Source organism: Nelusetta ayraudi, unplaced genomic scaffold, assembly GCF_046127955.1.
Source record: "Nelusetta ayraudi isolate G7.1 ecotype Tasmania unplaced genomic scaffold, CSIRO-AGI_Nayr_v1 ptg000083l, whole genome shotgun sequence".
Taxonomy (NCBI): Eukaryota; Metazoa; Chordata; class Actinopteri; order Tetraodontiformes; family Monacanthidae; genus Nelusetta; species Nelusetta ayraudi.
The window spans coordinates 214,605-242,500 of record NW_027466133.1 but is presented as its reverse complement, the minus strand read 5'-3'; the positions used below and the strand labels follow the sequence as shown (position 1 = coordinate 242,500).

Sequence of the window (27,896 nt, the reverse complement as noted above, 5' to 3'; positions counted from 1 at the left end):
CCTCCTCATCCTCCTCCTCCTCCACCTCCCCCGCCTCCTCCGTCTTCTCCTCCACCATTCCCCACCTCCTCCTCCTCCTCCTTCTCTTCCTCCACATTTACCTACCGGACTTCCGTCACCTCCACCTCCACCTCTCCCTTCTCCTACTCTCTCTCGGCAGCCGTCGCGTGCCGCCTGAGAGGTCAACTGAGGTGGCTGCGTGCAGCTCAGCTCCGTGGGTGGCAGAGCGACGGAGGCGGGGAGGAAGAAAAATAAAAGCATTGTGAATGGTGAAGGTGACAGCAGCTATTTGGCTAATTCAAAACAACGAGGGAGGAGGCCAAGGTGCGGGAGGTGAGCACGGCGCCTGTCAGGGCAGCAGCAGGAGGAAATGGAATATTAAAATCAATTCTGCAGGGGTCGAGGGGAAGGCAAGGGGGTGCACGAACACACACACACACACACACACACACACACACACACACACACACACACACACACACACACACGTGCTGGTGCAGAAACGGTTGTAGGTCTGTAGATCTGGTGCAGAAACGGTTGTAGATCTGCAGCCACTGCAGCGTCAGAAACACGCACACACACACACACACACACACACACACACACACACACACACATCCGTTTGGCAGGGAGCCACTTCAGGCCCACAGGTGAGAGTGATTACTACTAGAACACACACACACACACACACACACACGCATGCACGAACAGACACGTGCGTGCACGCTGTCCTCACGCTCGCACCGGCCTTCGTTACACATCTGGTTGGGTTTTGACGGGGAGGAGGGGGGCGGGGGGGTTGATTGGGGGGGAAGGGGGGGGGGCAATTGGGGGGAGGGGGGGAGGTCTGTGTCGGGGTGGTCCGCACCGCTCCGACAGCTCGGTCCTGTTCAAGCAGACAAGCTCAGCATCTCCACCGTCCTCTTGGCCTCATCAGCTCAAATGTTCTGATGTTCTGCATCCATCTTTCTGAAACAGTCACATCTGGCGCTGCTCTGCATGAGAATTATCAGGTGCGAACAAAAAACAGACTTTCTTGTTCGGCAGATTTTTTTTCCCTCCCTAATAAACACAAGGCCGGCAGGCTCCGATCCAGGGCGGCTCTCTGTGGTTCTGGGTCTGGTTCAAACCCGCTGAGGTTCCGCCGGAGGACTCGGCTGTGAAGTCCAGACCAAACCCACAGCAGGCGGCTTCTCCCTCCGCAGACCTGCAGCCACGTCTGCTGCCCCTCGTCAGGTGTCCACCAGGGAGCCTGCAGAGGAGCAGCAGGAGGAGGGAGGGAGAGAGAGAGAGAGAGGAGGAGAAGGAAGAGGAGGAGGAGGTAGAAGTGGAGGAGGCGGTGGAGGAGGAGGAGGAGGAGGAGAGGAGGAGGAAGAGCAGCAGCAGCAGGAGGAGAAGCATCGCCTCCGGTCTTCTAGTCCTCCTCCTCCTGCTGCTCCTCCTCCTCCTCTTCTCCTCCTTTTCTCCTCCCTCCTCCATCTCCTTCCCCCTCCTCCTTTTCTCTTCCTCCCCTACCTCACCTCTTTTCCTTCCTTCTCCTCCTCTTCATTTCTTCCTTTCCCCTCCTCCTCCTCCTCTTCCTTTCTCCACCTTTTCTGTCCTTCTCGTCTCCTTCTCCCACCTCCTTCCCGTTTTCTTCTCCTCCTCCCCCTCTTGCCTCCTCCACCTCCTCTTCTCCTCCTCTGCTCCCATCTCTGTAACGCAGCTGAAGTCTTCCGAGGGCTCCGCTGAGGAATTCCGAGGCCTTAATTTGACGGGATCAGACCATGTTTGGTCATGAATGTGGTTTTTGGGGGCGAAGAGACGCGAGTGAAGGGGAATGAAAACTGACAGCAGAGGGTGAAGGGTTGACGGGCTGGACGGACGGATGGACGGCTCTGACCGGACCCGACACGGCCGTCCAGACAGCCGAGGCCTCGCTGGCTGCAGCCACCGTCTTCCTGCAGCCGAGGACGACTCGACCCAAAGACTTTGCACGCAGTCAGAATAATTTGGCGGTCAGGACCGGAGAACGGAACCCGCTTCCCCCCGTCCTGCGCTAATTGAGCCGCTCCAGTGCTCTTGAAGCCTTATTGTCTGAAATTATTAGCGTTTAGCCCCAACAAGGGGATGATTTCCTTCAGACCCTCTGAAGCTCCCCGGCGCAGCCCAGCCAGACCAGAGCTCCCAGTTAAAGTCACTTTGGAAACTTTAAACATGACTTCATGTCTGATTGGGCAGCAGCCGTTCAGCAAGTCATACAAAAGGAGCTTCTGCACCGTGTGTGTGTGTGTGTGTGTGTGTGTGTGTGTGTGTGTGTGTGCACGTGCTGGTGAATGCATCTTGGCCCTAAGTAGCAACAGATGCTGCGCTGACCTCAGAACTTCCTGGAAACGCAAATTTGTCAAAATGAAGCAGGGAAAAGAGAAGCCGGCAGTTTAGGTAAATGTAACATATAGGGAAGACATACACACACACACACACACGTGCACACACACACACACGCACACATACGCAAGTCTCACTTGGTTTCAAAGCAAATATGCATCCGCTCAAAAAAAACTTGAATGGGGAGAATCATTTGTAAAATAGCAGAATATTAACAGAAAATGAACATCTTTAAAGCCAGAAATAGAACTTTTTTTTTTTTTTTGTTAAATCAAAGTTCACTATAATCTCCGTTGTTGTGCGTCTCTGGCAGAAGAACGCCATAACTGTCTGCAGCTGCAGGTTTTCTGTCCTGCAGCTCAAACTGCTCCGTCGTGTTTTCGATAACGCACAATTTCCTGCTGGCGTAATGACGGAGCGTTTGAAAGCCGGCTCGTATAGCCGCCTGTTTTTTTCCCCTGTGATTTTTTTTCTTCTTCTTTCTTCCCCCCCCTACCCCCTCTCCCCCCCCTCTGGCTTCGCTCCTGAACCTCTCCGGGCGATAACAGCGAATGGTTTGATGTGTGATTTCATGCCACGCCGCCTCGCCGACAACAACACAGGGACCCCGCTTCCTGATTGGGCCCCCGGAAGCAATCGAGCTATCGAGCCGCCGCCGCCGCCGCCGCCGCCGCCGCTGCTGCCAGATATCAGCTGAGCAGGAGGGGAAGCAGGTAGGAAACGCGTGCCAGTCGCCCTCACGTGTGATCAATTATTTCACCGCCACGGCGCTGGCGGGTGGGGGGAGGTGGTGGTGGTGGTGGTGGGGAGAGACAGGGGTGAGTTTTCAGCCATTAGCCCTCCAGTTCAGGGATCATCCTGAGGCTAATAGTGACTAAACACTGAATAAACACATTTGGCTAATAGGTCATCCCGAGCTGGAGCGCAGAGGGCGGAGCCTGCTGATTGGCCGCCGGGCGGCCGCACTAACAGCAAGGACAGATTAACCAAAAAAAAAAAGAAAGAAAAACATGCAAGAGCAAATTTGGTTAAAAAACAATAATGTATGTCCACTAATAAGATAATAAATAACCTGTATGCCTAATGTGCTACAGGATATATAGGACATAATAATAATAATAATAATAATAATAATAATAATATTAATAATAATAATAACAATAACAATAATAATAATAATATTTGAAGAACAATTCTTATTATCATCATCATCATCATTAAGATTATTATATGGTCTCATTTTATAGTCACATCACACACAAGCACACTGTCTCTCTGTCTCTGTCTCTGTCTGTTCCTGGTTCCTGTTTCCTGTTTCCCAGTTTGGACATGTGAAATAAGTCCAATGTATTTGGTGAGGACCCCATGTGAGGTTACCACACACATACACACACACGCACACACACATGCACACACTTGGTTTGTTCCACTGTGTGTGTGTGTGTTTGTTATAGCCTGACTATGAGCTGGCAGCTCCATCACTCTCTCTCTCTCTCTCTCTCTCTCTCTCTCTCTCTCTCTCTCTCCCTCCCTCTCCCTCTCCCCCCCGCTCTGTTTATTCTTCTGTGCGGCCCCGGGGCCCCGAGGCCGCTCATGTTCTCAGGGAAACGGCGACTCTCCACAGAGTCGATATCAACATAGTTTAAGATGCGGATTGTCTGACGGTTCCCAGCGAGCGGCGGGACGAGCCCAAAACTTCCAGATCGGGCCAGAGGGTGCGGGGGCGAGGGGAGATGGGCGGAGCCAGTTGCAGTCAACCTGCTGAGCTGCGCCTGGTTGGACGGCCTCGACTTGAAAGCGGCTGCGTCGTTTTCACCGCGGAAGGAAGGAAGGACGGAAAGACGAGTAGAGGAGTAAGAGGAGGAGGAGGTGAAGAAAAGTGGGCGGGGCCGTGCAGGTGGGGGCTCTCCGAGGGGGAAAACGTTTTGTCAGAGCGCTGAGACGAAGCAGACGTGGGCCCGCTGGCTTCCCCTGCATGTCCCCAAATTAACTGCAGCGAGAAGAACGGCGGTGGTGTGTTCCTGCGGATGAGACGTGAACAGCTCTGGCTCGGACCCGCCGCGCCGTCCGTGTAATTGCGATGTCATTTCCAATCCCGCCATCGCCCCTCTCCCCGCCCTCCTCCCCCCGACTGCTCTCTGCCGTCCGGCAGTGTGTTTCTCAGGAAAGTGAGAAACCAACTCCTCCATCCGCCTCCTGGCAACCTGGAAACCACGCACGGCGAAACAAAGCTAGGAGCTACACTTTGCAAAATCAGCTTTTTCGTTTCGATAGATGCATTCTTCCTGCACGGAAATGTCAAATTCAGTGTTTTCAAATCAAGCTGTCCTATAGAATAGTATAGAACGCCTTTATTAATTCCACAGTGGTGAAACTTGCATAATTAGAGCAACTGTATGGTGCAAAAAAGATGGAAAATTATATTCACAAAAAGAAATAATAATAATATAAGCAATAAAAAATAAAATTAAATATCTTTAGGGTTTAAAGGGGGAAAAAACAATGAACTGCGATGAAAGTCCATCTTTCTCGTGTCTGCATGCTTCATTTGCAAAGTGTGTGTGTCAAACCAGCCTCTTGTGATGTCACAAAGGGCACCAATCCCTCTCCCAGGTCTGTGACGCCACCCCCCCACAACCCCCCCCCCCCACACACACACACACACACACACACACACACACACACCTCCAGTCCCTGAACTCTCAGTTGTTGCCACTGCCTGTTTCTGTCCCTGAAACATGCGTAAGGTCCAGCGTTAGTATTCAATTTTAGCAAGGAGGCTGTAAACAGCGGGCTAAATGTGCCGTTTCCAGGCTCAGCCTTTAGGTTCCTCTAAAGCAATCATGACAGCGCTGATGAAAAGGTCTTTGGGTTCATTTCGGAGGAACCAGGTGCTGATTTTTAGACACATTATTGCTGATTTATGAGAAAAAATGAGGAAAAGAAAACATTTTGGCGAGTAAAAGTGAAGTTCCAACACTTTTCATTCATTCAAGCTTATAAAATGTTATTTGGCAAGCATTTATATTTATGTTTAATTTTTTTTTTTTTTTTACTCTACACTCCGTCACTGAAACCTGCATTCATGTGGAGCTGCAGAGTGTTTATGTTTGGGATGTGCAGAGATCAGTGCAGGGCTCAGCGATGCCTCTCAGGACACATTAAGGCCTGACACAAGGTCGATGCCCGCAGCTCCCACTTGATGACTTGTGGAACCATGTTAACACATAACAAGTCGCTGCCGCACAGAGAAACTGTGCAGCAATATTCATTTTGATGCGAGGCGGGGGGGAAAGTGAAGAAAAAAAGTGATGGACGAGTCTGACAGAGCGCAGGCTTTAACATCATTCCACAACATCTCAGTTGTGTGTTTCCAACGAGTGTAAAATGTGGCTTTTGTTGCGGAGGCGCGGGAATATTAAAAACTCCTCGCCTGTTTGCACAAGCGGCACGAAGAAATAACAAATCTCAGGGCGCAGAGTTTAATTTGCACCTCCGTCTGTTTGCACTGGCGCTCGGCGGCTGTTTGTCGGGCGGCTGCAGACGCCAGCGGGCGGCTCCATCACCTCAAACAGACTTCAGAGGCTCATTAGAACCACCGGAACGTTTTTAATTCACAACTATCGCGTTGAATCTAACGCGCGACTTCGTCCTTCCTTCCGTATTCCTTCCAAGTTGAATTTTACCGTCGTATTCCTGTATTAAATGTCCAGCTTTGAACTTTCCCCGCCTATCTTTTTCCTTGTTCCTTTTATTTATTTATTTGAAATCATTTTTTTTTTTTTTCTACCCGCGTTGTTTTCTCAGTATTGCAATGCATCACTTGACATTACCCAAGCAAGTTTGAGCTGCAGCACATCAGCTGAAAGCAATTTGCTCCGGAGAGCAACTGCCAGGCGGATAAGACTTTCCTTCTTTTCGTTTACTTTGAAATGTTCCTTTTTTTTTTTCAACATCCAAAATACACAAGGCGGCCAAATTGCTGACATGTGTGTAAGGAAGGGGGGGGAAGGCGGGAGGGGATGGGAGGGGATGAGGGGCGACCGGGGAGTGGGGAGGGATGGAGCGAAGGAGGGTGGGGGGGAGGCAGAAAGACTCCTGCATTCTTTCATGCAAAAAAAAACCCCCTCCACATTGTTTATTTAAAGACCGCTGAACACTTTAGCACTATTAAGAAACATGTCATATAGTAAACCAAAGGTTTCCTCTCGGGGAGAAGAAAGGACTCTGGCAGTTTATTTGGCTCTTTGCGAAAAGTTATTTTAGTTTTTGACTCACAAACTGGCTGGCGAGTGGCGGTGACACAGCAAACAGTCACCTGATTATCGGATTTTCTTCTTTCCTGGCCAATTGACCAATCAGGGGACACGTAAAGCTTCCAAATTATGCAGAATTCTTTCTTTTTTTTTTTGTGATGGACCTATCATTACTTATTCATCCTGTCGCCACCTCAAAAAAAATAAAGCCTTGGGAAACCGGCCCCTTTGTGATGTCACAATGGGAATGTATGGATACATCTGCCAGGATGGGGACCACACACCCCGGCCATGCGTCCTTGTTTTTTTGTTGTTGCCATTCTAAGCACGCAGCAAGCAAAGTTTTTCGGGCATGTGAGTAAAATCCTGTGTTTTTCCACGGCAGGCTGCAAACAAAGGGCTAATTCCTTCGCTGGAGTCCAGGAACAAAATATTGTCCTGATAGTTCAGTGTTTTTCAACCTTTTAGTAGACAGTTTTACATTTTACATTGAAACAATCAACCCAAAATTTTATAAAATGACACTTTTTAGCCTAATAATGACAATATAATCTCTTCATTTATTTGTACTCACTCAGTGTGAAACCTGGGCCTGTTCAGATGCACACAAAATGGATATCTGGGGAGGAATTGAAGGGGGAAAATAGGCTTACAATTCCTTCTAAAGCAGAGTCACTCCACAATGGTACATTGTTATTTTTTTTAGATCATTTTTCACGGCACACCCGACATTATCTCACGGTACACTAGTGTGCCGCAGCGCAGTGGTTGAAAAACACTGCAGTGGTCGACGGAGGGACGCGGGGCCTTCGCGATTGCACTTGGATCCACCGTCTGGCTTCAGCGGCCGACCGACGCTTCCAGGAAAACGGACGGGGCTCCGACAAAGATCCCAGCACGACCGGAGGACCGAGTCCAGGCTCAATCACTGGGAAAGGTTTTCTCCAAGACGTGAGCGGCAAATCGGGGATGACACGGAAAAAGGCCGTGGGACGACTGGGACGCGATCTGGGCAGGAAGAGAGAGAGCCGGGGGCGGGGGGGTACTGGGAAGTAGTGGAGGAGGGGGATGTGGGGGTGGTGGGGGCAGTGGGGAGCGCAGGAGGGAAGCCGACGCTGACGAGGATGGCTGAGCGTCGTGTGGGCGGGGCTTCCAGACAGATGAGAGGGATGACAGCGAGAGAGAGAGACAGGAGGGTCCGGCTTTGAGTGGCGGTGGGCCACCGGGATGGGGGAGCGGGGGGGTGGTCAACGGTGGGGGGGGGGGGTCACTCGGAGCAGCCCCACGCTGCGTACGGGGACGGCTAACCTACCTTGACGTGCGTGAGAAACCCAAAACTGCGTGGGCCCCCGTGTGAGGCGGGAGCCACCCAGCCGCGAGCATGTAGCCCGAGCCGCCCGCGTGTCCTCTCTAACTAGCTTTGTTTAGATGAGCGCACCGCCGAGGAATGCTTCACTTAAACCTCGGAGAAACCGCAAGGGCGCAACGGGGGCGACTCTGGGAACGAGTCTCGACTCTCCGGCTACCGGCGAGATCGGGAAGGGCCGCGACAGGAACGTCAGCGTCCAGCGGCGCGACAGCGTAGCCCCGAAACAAGGCATTGGGAAAACCTGGATAGGGCCGATTCAGGGTCGTTTTGCAGCGTCGTCGCAGTTGCTGCAAAAGGCCTGCAGGGGCCTCGCGCGCAAAGAATTGTGGGTACACGCCACCTTGGCGAAGGCAACAACGCGGCAGCGTCTTCCCTCTGGAGAATTTATAAAATCTTTAATTGTTTCGCCAAAAACTGGATGGCAGGAGAAAGGAAAGGAAATGAAGGAAAGGAGGAAAGGAAAGGAAAGAAAAGGAGATGAGAGGAGGAAATTAAATGTAAAGAAGGGAAGGAAGAAAGGGAAAGGGAAGAAAGGAAAAGTGGAAAAGGGAGGGAAGGAGGAAAAGAGAGGATGATAAGGAGATGAGAGGAGGAAAGGGAAGGGAAGGAAGGAAAGGAAAGGAAGGAGGAGAGAGGAGAGATTGGATGCTGGCACGCAGGGAGAGTCAGTCTGCGGTAGACTTGTAAATAGCCGGCGGGGACGGAGGGACGGAGGAATGGAGCTATCAGCAGAGAAGTGATGAAGGTCTGGGATCAGGCCAAGATAAACACACCACTAGCCCAGAAGGAGCTCGCTCCCTCTCTCTCTCTCTCTCTCTCTCTCTCTCTCTCTCTCACACACACACACACACACACACACGCACGCACACACAAATGCAACATTACACATGCACAAATGCACAAACACGCAAACACTGAGCGCTGCAGGAACTTCAGCTCCTCCGCTGTGACAGCAGCAACGTCACCTACGTCCACTAAGAGCCCACACGTGATGAAAAAATACAAACAATTATTTTCAAAATTATTTTTTAAGAAAAAGTCGGTCACGGACTCCAGTGTTTGTCCTAACAACACTTCAAAACACTGGAAATTCTTGCTCAACTGACAGTTTATCCCTCAATCCGAAATGAGCCGATGTGCCTTTTTCAGCGAGTTGCTCTCGTCGCGTTCCCAACCGAGCTGTCATGCCCTCAGACGCACCGGTAAAGGGCCCGACACCTCGGAGTCGACCGGCTCCCAACACGAAAAAAAAAAAAAAAAAAAAAAAATGTTTTCTTAAGCAATTCACATTCAGAAGCAAAAAAACACAAAGAAAAAAAGTGACTATGGCGTTAAAAGAGTCGCCGTGGAGCGTGACTGGATGGAATGCAAAACACCAGCCACGGTCATCACTCTGTCACCGTGACAACTCTCTCTAAGTGTGTGTGTGTGTGTGTGTGTGTGTGTGTGTGTGTGTGTGTGTGACTGGAAGACTTGTTTTTAGCTCCAGTGGGCGGCTGTTTTGTAATTCTTTTTTTTTTTTTTAGTTTTGTTTCTTTTTTTTCCCCCAGACTAGGAGCTTTAGAGGGAAAGTGCACCCCAGCAGCAGCAGCAGCAGCAGCAGCAGCAACAGCGGATGAGACAGCGCCGAGCATGTGGTCGGACGTCTCCCCAGCCGGAGTTTGGCGGCGAGCTAAATCGGAGCGAAACCGACGCTGGAACTCTGCGCTTGTTGACAGTAAGAAAAGTCCAAATAAACTCGCTCTGAATCTGCGAGACGTCTAAACAAGACAACTGTTTGCGGCCTTTGCAAAGAACCCCCCCCCCCCTTAACCCCGCCGCCCTGACCCCTTTGTCTGAAAATAAACCCCTCCCCTCAACCACCTCTACACTAATAAACATGTGGAAAAGTGTTTGAATGCGCAAGTTTGTCCGCAAACAAGCTCAATTTTGCTCTGTTCAATCTTCCGTGAAGGTTTTGCTAGTTTGCCAAACCGCAAAAATAATTTTTGAAAAGGAGAATAATTTAAATCTCTATTTCTGTATTTAGGTCGTTGCAGTGGCGGGTCATCGGTGACGTCATATTTAGTCCACCCTAAATTGATACACTTGATGTTACCCTCACTATGACACCGAGGTTCGAGAATCCATAGAGAATCACACTTAGACATACATCACCTTCACATAGGGAACCCAGTCAAGCAAAATTCAAATCATAGCATTTATTTCATAATTAAGATGAAGTAACTAAGGCCACTCATACTGTTCAAACTTAGAAATAAAATTTCATTTTAAGAGATTCCTCAACAAAGTTTTACTGCTTGCCCGGGTGGACTCGAGGCTGGACACTCTGCTCCTCAGCAGAGAGGAAACATCTCAATGTGCCTGCATGGAAGGAAAAAGACTGAGGCTTCTGAGGCTCTCAGCTTCAGATGCTGGCTGCGGATGCCGTGCTGGCACTTAGGTTCATCTGATGTGTGTGTGTATTTGCATTATAGTGAAACCTGCATGGCAGTTCAAAGTGAGGAGCGGGAGGGGATGAGAGTAAACATGAAAGCAGGTACTCAGGGACGCTCACAAACACACACACACACACACACACACACACATTCACGCACACACACATGCAGTATAGAGATCACAGAGTGGAAATGTGCACCAATGTAAACAAATCAAACGCACCTTTACATTTGGGACTTTGTCAGATGGAGTCCCACCCACATGCTGGGAGCTCTCAGCAGTTCACTGCTGCACAACTAATGCACCAAAAAAAAAATTTGTAAGGGGATGGTTCCACCAAAATTGATAGTGGAAGAGTTTCTTTGTGTCCATCCCACTGAAACGGACCACACTTGAAACAGAGCTCCTGTCCTGTGGATATTATGGCAACCAAAAAAACAAGGTGATGGTGCTGTTTCAGGTCCAACTAGGCTGCTGCACCTCCTGGAGACCACATGACCAGTGTGGAGATCTGATCTGATCTGATCTGACGCTCCATTTTCCCTCCAAAAAACTGTGGTGAGGATCAGTAAACATCACCTACTCCTACCGACACTCCATCCATATTCTACTGAGGCAAACTGTCCCTTTAAAGTGCCAACAGGAGGCCGAAGAGCCCGAATCACTGGAAATTCAACCTTCAACCTCACACAGAATTAAAAAATAATAATTTACTGCAAAGCACTCTGGTTTGGATGCTTAACTTTATTTTGTTGCTCTGTACTTGTGACATGTGCAATGACAATAAAGTTGAATCTAACCTCTTTAAATCTATATAAATTTTCATGCCGGCTGTCAGTCAACGGCGGGAACATCTCTTTCTAAACCTGACGGGGTCGGTCGCTGGAGCGCTTCTTCGACCCGCCAGGACGTCCCAGGTGGGCTGTCACTCAATCAGAAGCCTGGTAATGTATTAGAAGGCTGGGTGGGACACCGCGAGTCCCGCATCTCGACTTCCTTAAACTCAGGTGGCCCCTTTTTTTCATCCTCCTTTTCCTCCTCCATCCCTCCCTCGCTTTCCTCCGCCCACCCCCCTCCCTGCAGGTCAGCGGCGGGCCTGTCAGCCGCTTCCTGCGCAGGCCGCAGGTCCAGACCTCAACCTCACGAGGGGGGATTCCTGCAACTGAAAACGCAACAGCCGCGGCTACCGTGCACACTTTAAAATAGAAGCTTGTCTTCTTTTTCTTTTGTTTTTTTTTTTTTTGTGTTTTTTTTTTTTTTGTTGTTGGCGTCAGACGGCTGCCAGAGTTTCTGTCTGGCTTGTGGGAAACATGTTGAAAACATACATCAAGAAATTACATTCAAGTCGGGGGGAATTTTATCAGGGCTTCATCTTGGGTAAACAAGAAGACCAAGAAAAAAAAAAAGAGAGTGCATTTGGAAACAGTCCGATTTACATCGCCGTGCCGAACCCTCAGTTTTGAGTCAAGTCCCTGCGTTTTTCTCAACACAACAGCCTCGGGGCAAATCTCAGCTTTGGAGTGGAGCGAACGCTGTCACACCGGCCGACCAGAGAGTCAGTTTCAAACGGGGAGATTAAATCGTCACTCTGATCGTCAGGCGATGCAAAAGCAGAATTAAAAAAAGAAAGAGTTAAACTAGAAGATGATATAAAGATATATGTATATATTTTTAAGATACCATCACCTCATCACTGCATGCTAAAATGTTATTTTCCTCAAGGTAAAACCAGTGTGATTGATATGTTTCAAATATACTGTAGTAGGAAACAGTTTCCCGTCAATAGAGGTGACTGATATTTTTTTTAAGCAGCTCCTCCGAAGTCCAGGATCTAAAAATTAAAAAGAAATTAAAAAACTGCAAATAGGCCCTTTAGAGTAGATTCTCAATCAGCACCTACAAAAAAAAAAGCACTTCTATGACTCCAACTTGTGAAAACAGTTCCAATGAAACTGGGCAAAAGACGAGGGAACTGGCCGGAGGTCAGCGAGCAACGCAGCTTCGGAAACTCTGATCCTCTGCGTCAGCGTGCACGCATCTGTCAGGGTCACGTGGGCGTCGCCCGTGCACGTGGGCGCGACCCCCCGCCTCAGAGCGTCTTCCAGGGAGGAGGAGGAGTGGAGGTGGGTGATGGGGGGGCAGGAAGCGAGTGGGGAGAAAAGGAGGAAGCGGGAGCAGCTCTTGCTGGCTGCAGGTAGTGACCCTCAACCTTGACCTCTGACCTCAGCCTCCATCAGTCTGACAACATGCACGCCCTCTGACACGACGCAGATGTGCACACGCCAACAATTTGCACACATGCACACGCATATACGCACACACACAGAAGTTGTGTTTCCCATGGCAGTTTTTTGCTAAGTAAAAGCAACATTTCTAAAATTTTGACAAATACAATTGTAATTTGCAGGCGTTTTCATTGAATGGTGTGAGGCGCATAAGCCGTAATTCTCGTCTTGCAAGATTTACAAGAATTACATACCTCTATATCAATACGTCTGAAAAACCTTATGAGAGCGTCAAAACCGTTCAGTGATATTGAAGAGGTTTTTCAAAGTTTAGGTGTTTCCATGACCGTTTTTTTATTGCAGTATTTAGGTTTTGTGCAATTCTAGGGGTAATGGAACGCAGCTATACACACACACGCACGCACGGCTCTGCCTCCAGGTTTGTCTTTTGCGTTTTTGAACAAATGAAGACATTAAAGCGCAAATGATAATTTATCCTTTTATTATTATCATCATTATTATTATTATTATTATGTGACAACAATAATAACAGCATTGTGGTGTTTGTTCACTCATAACATTTACAGAGGTGGCGTAGGGAGGCCAGACGGAAGGATGGGCAGTTGTCCAACCTTCCTTTGTCTTTCTCAAAGCTGAGCTCTGTCCAAGAGCAGCACGCGGACGTTAAAACATCACGACTGAAGGAAAAAAAAAAAAACTCTAGAATTTCTCCACGCAGGCTCCTGACGACACGGTGTGGCGGTCCGGCTGCTGTTGGACAGAGGACGCGGCCCTGGTGGGGGGTGGAAGGGGGTGGGGGGGAGGCGAGCTCAGCCGCCTCACCAGCTCCAGAAGGACACCCTGCTGCCGTGTTTGGTGGCCTCCAGCTTGCCCTCGGCGGTGGGGTTGGGCTCGGGACGGGGTCTCGAGTGGTAGGGGTTCTCGGGCAGCGTCCGTGAAGTGGCCACTTTGGTCACCTGTGCGGGAGGGGAAAAAATAAATCAAACAAACAGGTGTGAACTCATTAATACAAGAGTCAGTAGGTGAGGCGGGACTGGCACCGACATCTCCATCCGAGTCTGAAGGTGAGGATCATCTTCAGGAATAACTGGCCGAGGAAACTTTGTCACAGTGACGCGTCGTCCTCGACTGCCGAGTTTTTGTTGCGTCTTTCTTTGTTCTTTTAATATACACCACCAGTCAAAAGCTTGGACACACCCAATGAATTTAATGTCTTTTCTTTCATTCCCATGACTGTTGACATTGTAGTTGCTCACTGAAGGCACCAAAACTGCGTATGAACCCACATGGAATTATGTAGGAAACAAAAAATGTAAAATAACTCAAACACATTTTATATTTAAATTCTTCAGAATAGCAGTAGCAGTAACAGCGGCATCCTAAAAGTGGCTTGGAGCTCCCACCGCCCTCACCTTGGACAGGTCTCCCAGCTGCGGCCTCTCCCAGCCCAGCTTGTCCAGCACGCAGCTGTCGAAGGCCTGCTGCTGCTGGCGGCAGCGCCGCAGCTCCGTCAGGTTGGAGTAATCCAGGCAGGTCCAGTAGTCCGTGAAGGACTCGGAGCAGTTGCCCTTGATCTGCCTGCGTGAAAAACAAAACAAAAAGAAACATCAATTGCGCACATCTCACACCGACATCGTCTTCAACTAGGGTTTGCACATAAAGTCTCGTGGAGAGTTGGAGCCCTGCTTCCATAATTGGAGTGCTCTGTCTGAGGCGGTCATGTGACCGGAGTGCTCCTGAAAAGGTGTCTGGCAGGCAGCAGACACCAGAATCACACCAGGTCCCCCGGTGCAATTACACCTTTTTCTCAGACCTTTCGCCTCATTATTCTAATTGTAGGTGTTGACGCTCCACAGTAACTCCCAGTCCAGCACCGAGGTCACACTGGCGCTTGTTTGCTTCCACAATTAGAGGTCATGTGTTTTACTTTAAGTTGACACTGCTCGAACAGAAACCGCCTCAGTTAGAACGGAACCTCGGATCGTGTCGTTCAGTAAACACAGACGCATCAGGCAGGAGTGAGAAAGGCCAGAGCGTTTCCTCCAACCCACCCACCGGCCATTAGCACAATAAATGTCACCGCTTCAGGTTGCAGCAGGACTCCAGCTAGCTCCGAAAATATTGATAGTCTGTGTAAAACTTTAGCGTAAAACTGTTTTGACCCCTTCAGAACACCCGTTGAGCTGGAGGGTCGGATACAACTACAAACTGTAGGATAAAGGCTTCATAATATCGAGATGTCGTCAGGAAAACACCATCTTGTGCTTACATCGTGTTTACTCTGCCGATCAACAGTGATCAGAGTAAATGACCTCCTTGTTTGTAGTTCCCACAAGGAATGAAAAGTTATCTTAGACCCCACACATCTTTTTATGGTAAATCACAGAGCACTGGGAGCCCAAATTGTGAGCTGAATCCTAATTATCCCACAATTTTTCTCTTAACCTTTCCATCACCTCGGCAAGTGCAGAACAAATCATTTTTGCATTTCTGGCATAAGCCCGTTCTATGGAAATCTCATTAGCGGGGCAAATTACAGAAGAGGAAACCAGACATTAGCAGCAGAAAGTCTCCTTTCAGAATAAAACGCAGCCCCCTGAAAGAACAACTGCAAACCAGCAGTTTGTGTGACCTCGGAGTAGAGAACATTTTCTGCCCACACGTCCATCTCGGGGGAACAAATCACGACCGCAACCTCTTCTGACCAGCGATCCACGCGAGCCCACAGAACTCTGAAGTCTCCAGCTGGCTCCAAAGCCCAACCACATCTTCAATCACACGCTGACCACAAGCACAGCGCTCAGTTTTGCTGATGACAGCACTGTGGCCTTTATGTCCACAAGCCTACACATTAAAAAAAAAATAATAATAGCAACGTCCACTTAACGTGACCTCCATGGCCCAGGCGCGCCGAGAAAGCCTGAACGGCAGATACCTGAAAAAGTTGAGCGCGCAGTCGTTGACCTTTCTCCCTTCTTCCAGACACTTTCTGGGGTCCTTCTCCTCCCAGCGGCAGAGCATGAACTCCTTGTTGGGTTTGTCACACTGGGCGCCGTAGTGGTGGGCAGCCGCCTTCAGCACAGCGGACGAAACTTTGATCTGGACCAAAAAATGGTGAGACACAGTGAAAAAAAAAAGGTGATATAACCAGTTAGAATGAACTGAATTACACATCTTTTTGTTTGTTTTTTTACATATCAGATTTAAAATCATTTCATATTCTAAAATGTATTGTTCTAAATGTTGAGGGGCAAAGTGTAAACTTGGCTTCATAAACATCCTGTTGACAATTTGTTTTTACTAGTGACATTTACTTTACTAGTTTTTTTCACATTCACAGATTTTTCATGAGAAATTACCAACAATGTCACAAATTATTTACTTGTTTCCTACAACCAACCAAATAATAAATATTACAACAAACATATAATAATAATAATAATAATAATAATAATAATAATAATAATAATAATAATAATCCCGATTTAAATATTATAATATATGTTTTATTTAGGTCAGTGGAGGTAAATAGTAAACGGACGGGCTGCTGGCCGTCGACAACACGGACAAGTTCACAGTGACAACCAGTGAACTTGCGAGCTTTAGTCGGACATCAGTTTGTTAAGGGCAAACAGAAAAATTACGGCATTTCTGCGGATGAACAAATAGCGGCATTATCGACACAAACATGGGAATGCTGACTCTTAAAAAGCGACAACGGTTAACGTGAACGTTCTGCATCACACGACAGTGCTAAACTTAGCATACAGTGGAGAAGGTGAACATCATTTAAAAAAAAATGTCGTTACGCGCAACAAGCATCGAAACGTTTCATGCTCCCTTGCCGCAGACGGTGGCTTACTTTCGCCGCTTTGTGAAGAAAAAGTAACCCTGGTTAACAAAGTTAAGCTGACTTGCAAGAGTGCATCTTGAGCCGCGAAGCTAACTAGCGGGCTAGCCGACATGCTCGCCTTCGTTTCGGCTTTTTTTTAATCGACGACCGCCGCTCACCTCATCCACGCTCAGCTCCTGCAGGGTGGGTAGCTCCACCGTCGTGGGCATGGCTGCGTTTGTGTGCGCCTAAACGATCGCAAAGTGTGAAAATATTCCCACTGAAAACATTCAAGGTGCCCCGTCTGACTCCAGGACGAGCGACGAGGCCGCGGAGAAGGTCAGTTCGCTTTGACTGCGCCCGCTGCCGCTGCTGCTGTCAACCGGAAGGCGCCTTCTGATGACGTCAATGAGGCTCGACCAAAGCAGGAGCTCCTGCGCTGAACTGCAGATGAGACTTTTTCCTTTCGTTTCTTTTCAGACGTAAATAAATAAATGTAACAGCTAGTTTTTGTTTCTGTGTATCTCTGTAAAAAGACAAGTGGAAAATATTGCGTGTTAAGTGTGAAGACTGAACAATTTAGTCTATGCGTCTCATTTGGGGTTTCCGTTTCCCTGTTGCCATGGCAACCGATACAAACCCTCTGTCTAGTCGACATTAGCTTTCCAGACTTCAAGCAAGCAGAGAAGAGACGTGGATTTCTTTATACGTCATCGTTGTTTGGGCACTTTTTCATACTCATGTGTGTTTATTTCAGAGGCAGGAAGCACCAGCGGCCAGTTTATTTTATAATCCCAGACCAACGTCATCACTTATTTTTGGCATATGCCAAGTACTTTTGCAATGTCTCATTTTTAATTGTTTGAGTAAGAAAAGGCTTTCTTTTTCAAATGTTTAAAGGATTTGTCTGTTTTGTCTGCTAATCCTTTTTATTATTATTATTATTATTATTATTACCATTGGCCTGCAATTGAAACCTTTAATCCAGGATTAAAGTTGTATTTTTATTCATCTAACTTCAGAACTATTTTATCTTCAATAATAATAATAAAAAAAAAGAGCAGCAATTGATACATTAAAGTATCCTCACTCAAACTCATTTGCTCTGGCATAACAACTACTGATAGTCATCAGCTTCCTTTTCCTTGCTGATTCCATTCTGGCGAAATCAAGCGTCCGTGGAAGGCAGTGCAACGATGGAGCTCATAGGAAGCAGCTACGAGGGAGACATGAAGAACGGCAGGTAAACGAACAACATGTAGGCAACCACACGAATCGTGGGCAGGCAGTGACTGGTTGCTGTGCTCGTTCTCAGGATGGAGGGCAAAGGGGAGTACACCTTTCCGACGGGGACCAGGTACGTGGGAGAGACCTACAATGGGATGTTCCACGGCCATGGCGTGCTGCACTTCCCCAACGGGAGTAAATACGAGGCCAAGTGGGAGAACGGCATCGCCCTGCAGGTGTGTGTGCTGTGCTGCAACATCCACGAGAAACAACTCTGATTTTCAAATTACGTCTGTGCCCTTCAGGTCACCGTCACCGTCCTGGTTATTTACACTTTATTATCTGTGACCTGTAAAATTCGAGGTCATGTTCTGGAAAGAGAACGGTGATAAACGTCTCTGTCTGACCTCCAGGATCTCTCACCTTGGTTTTATCTTTCACTGCCTTTTCTTCCGCAAAACTGGTCTCTCCCTGTTATTATCATCATGGAAAATTGCAGTTTATTAGGAATGATGGCAGCTCTAAACCGTGACAGTCCTTCCAAAACAGCACCTGCAGCCACCACGTCACAGGGAGAGGCAGCGTCGTTTTCAAAACAGGCCTAAACCGAGCAATGAAAATATGAATTTCATGCTTCTGGGAGCCAGTGTTTCGTCCAGTCTCTCATTTTTTCACGTTGTTATTTTAAATCCAAACTATCGTTCTTGGTTAGAGGAGCATTTAAAAGGGAAATTTGGCAATTGAGATGCCCAGCTTTACTGTCCTTTGCTATAATTGGTGTAAAATCGCGGGAAAAAAGGTCTCGAAAAGGTCTAAAATAAAACCTGCTCCTTTTGTAATTGAGCTTCAAGGGTTCTGAACGCTGACTGAGCAACACGCGCCTTCTTCTTCTTTTTCTGCAACTGTTCGGTTGTGCTCCGTTAGAAAAACACAGATCGTAATCAGTTCAACCAGAATACCAAACAAACCAACAAACGTACTTTTCCACTTTTGGTTTTGCCTGCCAAGGTTTTTTTTTTTTTTTTTTTTTAGAGATTGCCATCTTCTAAAAGCCGAAGCTTAACTCGAGGACAATGGAAGGCAACTTAAATTTGTCGACGTTTGAAAAACCTCAAGTGCAACTCGCTGCATCTTCCCATGAAGCGTGTCTGAGTTTCACTCTGCTGGACGACCTCGACGAGTTCTTACTGGAAAAGCTCTCGGCCGGAAAAAAAACCCCACAATAGACCCTCGGAAAGAGCGTCAACATTCAGACTGTGGATTATTTTGTGTGAAGTTGTTTTTTTTAGGCTTGTAAAAATGTAAACTGCACTGTAGAGAGGTGGTTAAAAAAACCCAACAACAACAAACTTCTGTCTGTGCTTGTGTTGCCACACCAGGGGTCCTACACCTTCGCCGACGGCCTGCAGTACGAGGAGGCGGACTGGGACTACTGCATCGACAACGACCGCCGCTTCTACAGCGAGCGCTGCAACGGACTCAGACCTGCAGGTTTGCGTCGTCTCGACGGCTTGAGATCCAGCGTTTGTAAAAACAAAACAATAAAAAAACGACTCGTGTCGGCTGTTTCAGGGGAGTCGCAGCTGACTGACCGCCACCCGCCGCTGGTCATTCCCGCCGGGTGCTACGACTGCGGCGACGGCTTCTACGACCCCGACACCAGAGTGGTCACCACGTACGACGGCGACTTCCTCAGAAACGCAGGTGAGGCCGGAGCAAAGGTGACCAGAACGTGACGTGAGCCTATTTGTCTGCCACGTCTGCCAACATTCGAGATGACGCAACACCTGTTCTCCATTTCTAGTCCGGGTTAAAAGTGCAAACATTCCTTCCGGAAGCCTGTTACACTGACGAATCACAAGGCTCATTTTCAAAATTTCCATTATTGATTTGTCATTGCCCCGCACATGCGAGCCTGTAGTATCATTGTCTAATGCCTTCCCCAATCCAGACACACGTCGTTGATATATCCGGATATTTTTTGCGAGCATTTCGATCATAATCAACATCTCGCTCCCATTTTTCCCCGCTGCTTACTTCGTTGTAGTTTATGCATCATTTTTTCCATCGTTGTGTTGCCAAATTGGCTCCGTCCAAGTGTTGAGTAACACAGATATTTCTCTCTTCTTCTTTTTTTTGTTTTAAAACTCGCTTGCCAAGGAAAATTGGACGAGATAATAGTCAAGAACAGAGAGAAATTTCCATTTTGAATGAAGCAATAAAAGATTTTTCGTCCGCCGATGCCTGTCGTCAGGAACAGATGGCTGGAAGTTGGATGTTTTTTATTATGGAGTGACCTCGGAGAAAAAAAAATCTGCCCCGCTTGTTTGTATAACTGATTCAAATTCCAGAGACAATGATTGAACCTTCCGAGGCAGCGGGATACGGCTGCGATTTTGACGCGTCTGAAATGTGGAGAAGCTGAGAGTCTGAAAGTCTTCCAGTCGGCCGGAACACGGCCAGCGGCTGTGTGTCAGCGTTTGTTGGGTCTGATCAGAACTGGGAAAAGGTCACTGAAGGTTTGTCTCTCCACGGCTGACTGGCTGACCCGGACGACACCCGGACGACACGGTTTAACTCCGCCCAGGATCACGGAAGAAAGCGTCGCCCCTCCCACAAATGCCAAACCTTGTAAAGTGTCCATGACACTTTTGCGATATACCTCTATATATGGACACATCTAAAAACCACCTTATGAGCGCATCAAAACCTTTTAGCAATATTTGAGATGGTTTTCCGAAGTTTAGGCTTTTCCATGACCATTTTTTTATTGCGATATTTAGGTTTCGCGCAATTCTAGGGGTAATGGAAACACAGCTATGGATCCGCTGCAAAGCCTGAGATGTTTCCACAACCAAACCTCTCTACCGACGCTTTGACATCTCACTGTCCCCAATCGGCTATTGTTCAACACCGCCGAGAGAATCTGGTAACCGTCCCTCCCTGACGTACGTCACGCCGATCTTCCAGCAACATTTGGAGAGGGCGACCACAGGGAAGGTCTCGCTCCTCGCTGATGAATCCCTCTCAGGCCTCGTTCTCAGCTGCCACGGGGAGATCTTTGATGACAGGGAATCTGTGGAGTGACGTTAAATGGATTAGCCGTCGGATTCTCTGGTGGAAGTTATTACTACACAAGTCATCAGATAAGCAAGGCTTCCACCGCGGGGCTCCGTGTGCTGTCATTTGAAACGGGTTTTTCCTCGTACTTGTCAGGCGAAGGGTAATTCAACACACATTGTTTCCACTGAACGGGCGTCTTGGGTTTTTTTTTTTATTTTATTTTATTGTAAAGTCCAGTTTTGAAGTGAATGCAGTCTGTCAGGTGTCCGGGGAGGAATCCTGCGCGAGCTCGTCGCTGTCTGCCGTGATTTGGCTGCGCCAGACGATGATGCGTCCAGGGGTTGGGCCTCGTTTTATTGCCGCGCATCAAAGACGCTGGCGGCGGCTTAGAACAGCAGGACGGACGTAACGTCGGGCAAACCGTGCATGAGGAAGCCAAGCAATCCAATGGGAGCGTCGCTGCTTTACGATAAAAGTACGTATTTTTTCCACTTTACCTGGGTGCCGTTTCTCCGGCTGGGTCATTTTAATTGCGACCTGCTTGGTTGTTCTAACTGTCTGTCTCTCTCTCGAGGTGACACTCGATGCTGCGAAAGCGCCGGGAATCGGCGTCGGCAAGCCCACTTAGCCACATCTCTCAGATTTAATTCACGGTTTTAGTGCCGAAGCTACTTTGTTTCCGCATCGTCGAGGAGGATCAGTGCAAATGCATCCATCTCTGCGCATTAATACACAGAAAATAAAGTAGGTCGGACGTGAAACGGCTACAAATCTCTGCGAATCATCTAAAATGTCCAGACGGTGATTTCTGGAGGGACACGTCACTTGTGTGTGTGTGTGTGCGTGCGTGTGTGCGTGCGTGTGTTTTCCCTTCTTTTCTAACATGTGTTTTCTGGCGACGCTGCGCACCACAAGTGAAGCTCGTCTGGTTCTGTTAGACGTGACAGAAGACAGACAGACTCGTTTCCCACACTGTGCACGTTTCACAATAACAATTTAAAATGATAAATAACACAAACTCCCGACGCAATGAGAATATGTATTTTGGATGGGGGCCTGCTGTCAAGAAGTGACTCCCCGTCAGAAGTTACAGCTCCCTCCGTACCCCCCAATCCCCCTCTGCCCCCCCACTTCTCTCACAACACGATGTAGATCATTTCCAACCAGCCAAACAGGCCCAATTTACATACGTGTGGAAGGAAACGGGGGTGAGGATCCACATCCTCGCCAGATGTTACCCAGCATGCAGAGCAGGACGAAAAAAATGTGTCTCCTGCGATTCCTTTTTCCCACGGCCGCTCGTTCACCGCTCTGGTATTGATCAGCCGAGGAGAAGGGAAGGAGGAACAGTCGTCTCGACAGGGTGGTTGCAAAGACCGGATTTCTCGAGATGCGTAGCCGCGAGGACAGCGGGAAGATGAGGGGAAGGGCGGCGCAGCAAGAGGGGGAGGGGCAACGCTTGACTGCAGAGATAAATGCAGAGACAAAATAAGTGACAAACGAAAAACAACCCTGCGTGCTTTTTGCTCAGGAACGTGATGCGGAACCTTCCGCAGAGTCCCGCCGTCCTTAGTTACGGCCGCCAACTCGGACAAACAGTCCCCACTGGCGCGCCGCCAACCCCGAGGAACAATGGGATCTGCCGCCCGTGACCCCCCCCGCGCGCTCCCCCGCCACCCCTCCCCGAAGGGCCGCAGATTATTTTGGGTCGAGTTTGAACTCATCTGTCGTCGTCAAGGAGCTGCCAATGGGCAGTGCGGCGTTTCCAGAGCGCCGCCTCGCCGTGCAGGGAAGGTGCAGGGTGATGGAAACAGGAAACGAGATGAAAGCCTCCGTTCGGGACAATCGGGTCGGAGGGGTGTGGACGACACTTTGCACTGCAGTGAGGCGGTGAGGTCCTGATCTCATAGAGGCTGATTTTTTTTATTTATATATATATATTTTTAAAGCAGAATTTAAAATTCATCTCCAGAGATGTCCAACAATCTTCCTCCGAGACCTGTTGCTGCGCGGAAATGTTTGCTGTCGGACGCCTGGTTCGTAGCATCTTTTTGTGCTTTCCCTCCAAATTAGAACGAGGAGGCTGAAGACGGGAACAGCTGTGTGTCGGCAGCGTCGGCCCCTGCGAGTTGTGAGTGTTTCCACACTAATATCAATGCATCCAAACAGAGCCGGTGTGTTTTTCACCCACTTATCCACACTCCTCCGTTTAGAACTCCCCTAAATCTTTGCTCACAGTTTGTGTGATGACGTGACATCAACAGGCGGCTCTTCTTCCAAACAGTCTGGGCAGAAAAAGCTCTGGGGCTTTGGGCTTTTTTGGATCCGGGAGCGTAAACACGGATCAAACTGAAAGAAAGCGCAGTTTTTATTTCCAGGTTATCCGCAAAATCTTTTTAAAAATATCCTGGTGCCCACTCACAGGATCAGATTTACAAGGCAACTTCACCCCATTTCGGGCAACACCGTTTTCTAGCAGTGAAAAAATTCCGCCTTCCGTACCTCTTCAAGATGAGTCTTAATGACACACAGTCGGAAAACTTGTGAAAGTTTCGAAGCAAATTTTTGTTTGTGGGAAACTTCCAGCAGCATTTGGAAGAATTTCCCTTTCCTTTCTTGGCTTATCAATAAGAATTCTCTCAATTTAGCTCGCGCCACTTGTCCGATTGAATGTCCACCAGTATCACATGCACACACACACACACACACACACACACACACACACACACACACACACTGTTGTCTTCTCTTGGCGACGGACGACAGACACTCAGCAGCAGCCCCAGCGGGAACCCTCTGTGTGTGTCTGTGTGTGGGTTGTCGTATTGTTTTGGAGCACCTTCCTGTTTCTGGAATCAGCCACTTCCCGCTGGAAGGAGTTCCACGGCGAGAAAAAAAACAAAAACCCCGCTGCCAAGGAAAACACCTCTGGCGAGCGGCTCGTCCCGGGGTCCCCCTCAAGGTGTTTCCCAACAGACAGACAGAAGTCAATCAACACCCCCCCCCCCCCACACACACACACACACACACACCCTCCACCACCACCACCACCACTACCAACTCCCCCACCAACCGTCAACCAGCCAGGCTGAGACTCACTCAGAAAATCTATCTTTAGCCCCAATTCCACTGCCCAAAAAACATGTTTTTTTTTTTTAAATAATCGGCATTTGGTGGCGGTGGAATCTGCTCCCCGAGCCGCGAAAAGCGGAGGGGGTGCAGCTTGCCGGCGGGGGTGACACCCCGCTGGGTTTGGTGCGTGGACACGGAACTCAATGCCGATTGCTTCCGCGACGTCCCGCGTCCAAAAACATGGTGTCATCCCGCTAATTTTAGTGGAACAGAGGCTTTTGGTACAAAATCACAAAAAAACACAGCAAATAGGCTGCAAAAATGTGCACTTATCTCTGCACTAGCGGTGGAAGCTGCGACTTCAGATCTCTATCTGCACTTCAGAGGCGGAAACTTGAGTTTTGGCTGTTTCCTGTGATGTCACCAAGATCCAAGACCAAGACCAAGGCCAAAGGTGTGGGGGGGGGGGGTTTAGGGGGTGAGTGCGAGGGCGGGGCTCAGTGAATTAGACACAGATGATTCGTTGGAGTGTTTATTTGAGCTTTCACATTTGGCTAAGTTTGATTTGGCTGCGCGGGTTCGGAGGCCACAAGGGCCCCCCCAAACCCACCCCAACCCCCCAATGACACGTGAACTTGTAAAGGTTGTCATGTCATCAGTCATTAGCCTGTCACACCAACAGGCCAAAACGTCCTCTCACCTGTACACCTGGTTACAGAGGAAAGAGAGGCGGCTTCAGTCCATCACTAGCTGCGTTTCCATGACAGTTTTTCGCAAAATAAAAGTGGTATTTTTTTTTAATTTAGACAAAGCGATTTGCAGGTGTTTCAATTGAATGGCGCGAAGTGCTTCAGCCGTAATTCTCAGGAATCTCATCTTGCAAGAATTCTCGTAATTCTCGCGGGATGTATTTCTCGTCAAATCACGTCTGCTGACGTGTAAATGCGGAAAAAGTGTTTCCATGACACTTTTGTGATATATCTCTATATCGATACGTCTGAAAAACCACCTGATGAGAGCGTCAAAACCTTTTAGCCATATTTGAGTTCGAAGTTACAGTAGTTTACGATATGTAAGTTTTGCACAGTTCTAGACATTGGCGATGTTGCAAGAAGGACGAGCAAAAGAATTTTGGTGCAGAAATGTGAGCGAGCTGCCGTGCCGAGGTCGCGACCCCGCGAAAAAAACATTGGCTATGCAAATCCCTGCTAGCAGGAAGCTCGTTTTTGCTGTTGCTAATTAGCCGACGTGTCTGTCTTGTTGTGTGTGTGTGTGTGTGTGTGTGTGTGTGTGTGTGTGTGTGTTCTTTCACAACCATTAGGCTGGAAGGAAACACTTTTCCCTCTGAGTGTAGTTTAAGGATTAAGATAAACAGACGGTAACAAGGTGCCATTATCGCTTACACACACACACACACACACACACACACTCACCCTGTTGCGAACAAGGTCGCTCACGCTGGCTGATACAAGTTGAGAAGTTGTCAACAAACAGAAACAAGTCAACTCGGGTTTTATGTACTTGGGGTCACAAATCAGAGTGGCAGATCTAAACACACAGAGGAAGAAACAAACTGCAATGAAACACTGCCGAGGTAAAGAAAAAAAGGGAGGGGGTCGGCTTGTGGGGGTTCGGAGTGGGGGGGACAAAATAGCTCTGGAGGAGCTGCAGAGGAGCTGCAGGCCCGCGAATGTAAACAAGGCCTAATGTGATTTTATTTGCTTGTTTGTTTTTGCCCGACGAGCGAAACCAATCCAGCGCCCAGATGAAAAGATCGACTGCCGACGTCTATAGGTCGAAACACGTCGGAGCAAAAAAGACGAGCAAATGGAGGGGAAATGGCCGGGACGATTGCAGGAAATTGCCGACAAATGCGGCAGCCGCCCGCAATTACGCGTTCGCGACTCGGACGGCGGCACGCGAGAGGGCAGAATTACGGCAAATATGAAAAATGTCTACGATAAAAGAACGATGGGAGGGGCTGAAGGCCTGGAATCAGAGGGAGGGAGGAGGAGAAGGAGGAGGAGGAGGAGACGTTTCTCTGTGTTGGGGTCAGAGGGGAGATGGAATGATGGAGATTTCACGACGACGACGACGACGACGACGACGACAACAAGAAAATGTCTTTAACTGAAAAGACAAAAACAAGAAAGGACACAAAATCACCTTTCTCCCCGTTCCGAGTCTCTCAAAATGGTTTTCTGACTAAATCCAGGAGCAACCTTTGAGGAACCAACAGCTTTTGCAATCACACCGCTCTGTGACATCAGAAGGGGGAGGAAAAAAAATACCAAAAAAAAATTGTTTAAAAAAATAAATAAATATATATGTATATATATATATTTGATCCACTCACGTGCGGGGCGGACCTCATGCGTTGCTGCGCTCGCGACTCCCCCCAACGCCCCCAGCAGGAGGGAGGGGGAAGGAGGGGTGAGTGGCTGCGAGCGGCGACGCCCATCGCTGCCAATTATGCACAATCAGCAGCGCGTGGAGCGAGAGCTACACTCGTGCGCACAATGGGAGCCGTGGAAAAAGCGGCGCGCGCGAAATAAACCCGCGAGCCGCTCAAGTGCGTGCAGCTGCGGGGGGAGAGAGAGAGAGAGAGAGAGGGAGAGAGAGAGAGAGAGAGAGAGAGAAGCTCAGCGCATCACTTCCCCCGCAATTAGCCTCTCGTTTCAGCGCCTTAACAATGAAAAAGAGCAGCTTCATAATCGGCTCCGCCGGCGGTCGATTCGCTTTCGAGACACAGGAGGAGGAGGAGAAATAATCGCCGTCCCTTTTTATTCTTCTTTTTTTTTTTTTTTTTTAAGCGGGTTGTTATTTGTCGGCGTCTGAAGTGGCGCTGAGAAGTTATTTTCTCCCCCCTAATTGTGACTCGTGTCTTGATTTGACTAAAAATCTGCGAAGCCTTGGACGGACCTGAATGGCACTCGAGTGTTTGAGTCGGCCTCGCTCCCCGCAGATGACCTGCGGGATTTTCATAATGACGCAGAGGAGGGGGCCTCGTGCTCGTTCAGGCCGAAGGACTGTGAGATGAACGCAGCTACCCCTTTTCTTTCTTTCTTTCTTTCTTTCTTTCTTTCTTTCTTTCTTGTTAATTTCCCTCCCCTCCGCCCTTTGTGATGACGGCTGAGTCGTTAAGTTGTCGTGAAATCTCTCTCTCTCTCTCGCAGACGACTCGGAGCACGACTGGATCGTCCGGACGTGTCGCAGAGCCGTGGAGGAAACCGGCGGAGCGGCTCCGGACAAGGCTCAAGTGGAATAAAGCGCTAATTTATAGCCCGGAGTTTATTTTCAGGGATACTTTTTTTTTGTTTGTTTGTTTGTTCCCGTATGTGTAAAGACTCTGAAACTGTAGGGAATTATGTTTCTAACCGTTAATGTCAGATATCAAGTTTGTGTTTTCTAAAAAAAAATAACTTTTTGTTTTTAAATTTAAAACTGGGCGAATAAAATCCAATTTTCGATGTAAAATCCTATTTTATTTGTTTTGGCACGATATAATAAGATATGTAGTTCTCACAAATTTCCTACATGCAAATTAATTTATTGATTAAAAATCGATATCAATCAAAAGCAATATTTATATGAAAAAATTGTCACACAATAAGGTTTAAATAAAAGGCACAATTTTAGAATGAAAATCTTCAATTTGTAATAAACATTTTTCTGTGAAAATGATGTTCTGGAATAAATTCAATTTAAAAAAAAAATGCAGGCACATAGAATATATTTCTATGTGCCTTAATTTCCTGTTTCAAAAAAAAAAAAACAACTCGCGCACATAACACTAAAAATGAGAGGACATATTTTTAAACACATGAAATAATAAATTAAAAAAATATAGCCAGGCTAGAGTACGGATATGATAAATAATTATTTAAGGAGAATAAAGCACTTTTATTTTCATAATTTCTTTAAAACCTTTTGTCTTTTTATATGCTTGGGGAAAAAGTCAAACATCAAATGTTGCTTCATGAATTCCTTAATTTTATTCTGGGAAGAAAAAAAAAATCCGGTAC

General features: G+C 48.1%; 2 protein-coding genes across 2 annotated transcripts; one reads left to right on the top strand and one right to left on the bottom strand.

Moving 5' to 3' along the window:
• Positions 1-13,141: 13,141 nt before the first annotated feature.
• On the bottom strand, positions 13,142-16,881 carry ndufa8 (NADH:ubiquinone oxidoreductase subunit A8). Its single transcript, XM_076044833.1, has 4 exons — positions 16,689-16,881; positions 15,613-15,776; positions 14,090-14,255; positions 13,142-13,633 (listed from the first exon to the last, which is right to left on the bottom strand). Exons 1-4 carry the CDS (start codon positions 16,737-16,739, stop codon positions 13,496-13,498), a joined length of 519 nt encoding a protein of 172 aa, XP_075900948.1. The 5' UTR covers positions 16,740-16,881; the 3' UTR covers positions 13,142-13,495.
• A 155-nt stretch (positions 16,882-17,036) lies between these two features.
• Positions 17,037-27,576, top strand: morn5 (MORN repeat containing 5). The gene is made up of 5 exons (XM_076044832.1): positions 17,037-17,752; positions 17,825-17,972; positions 19,116-19,227; positions 19,309-19,440; positions 27,048-27,576. The coding sequence occupies exons 1-5, from the start codon at positions 17,706-17,708 to the stop codon at positions 27,137-27,139; spliced, it is 531 nt and encodes a 176-aa protein (XP_075900947.1). The 5' UTR covers positions 17,037-17,705; the 3' UTR covers positions 27,140-27,576.
• Positions 27,577-27,896: the final 320 nt, after the last annotated feature.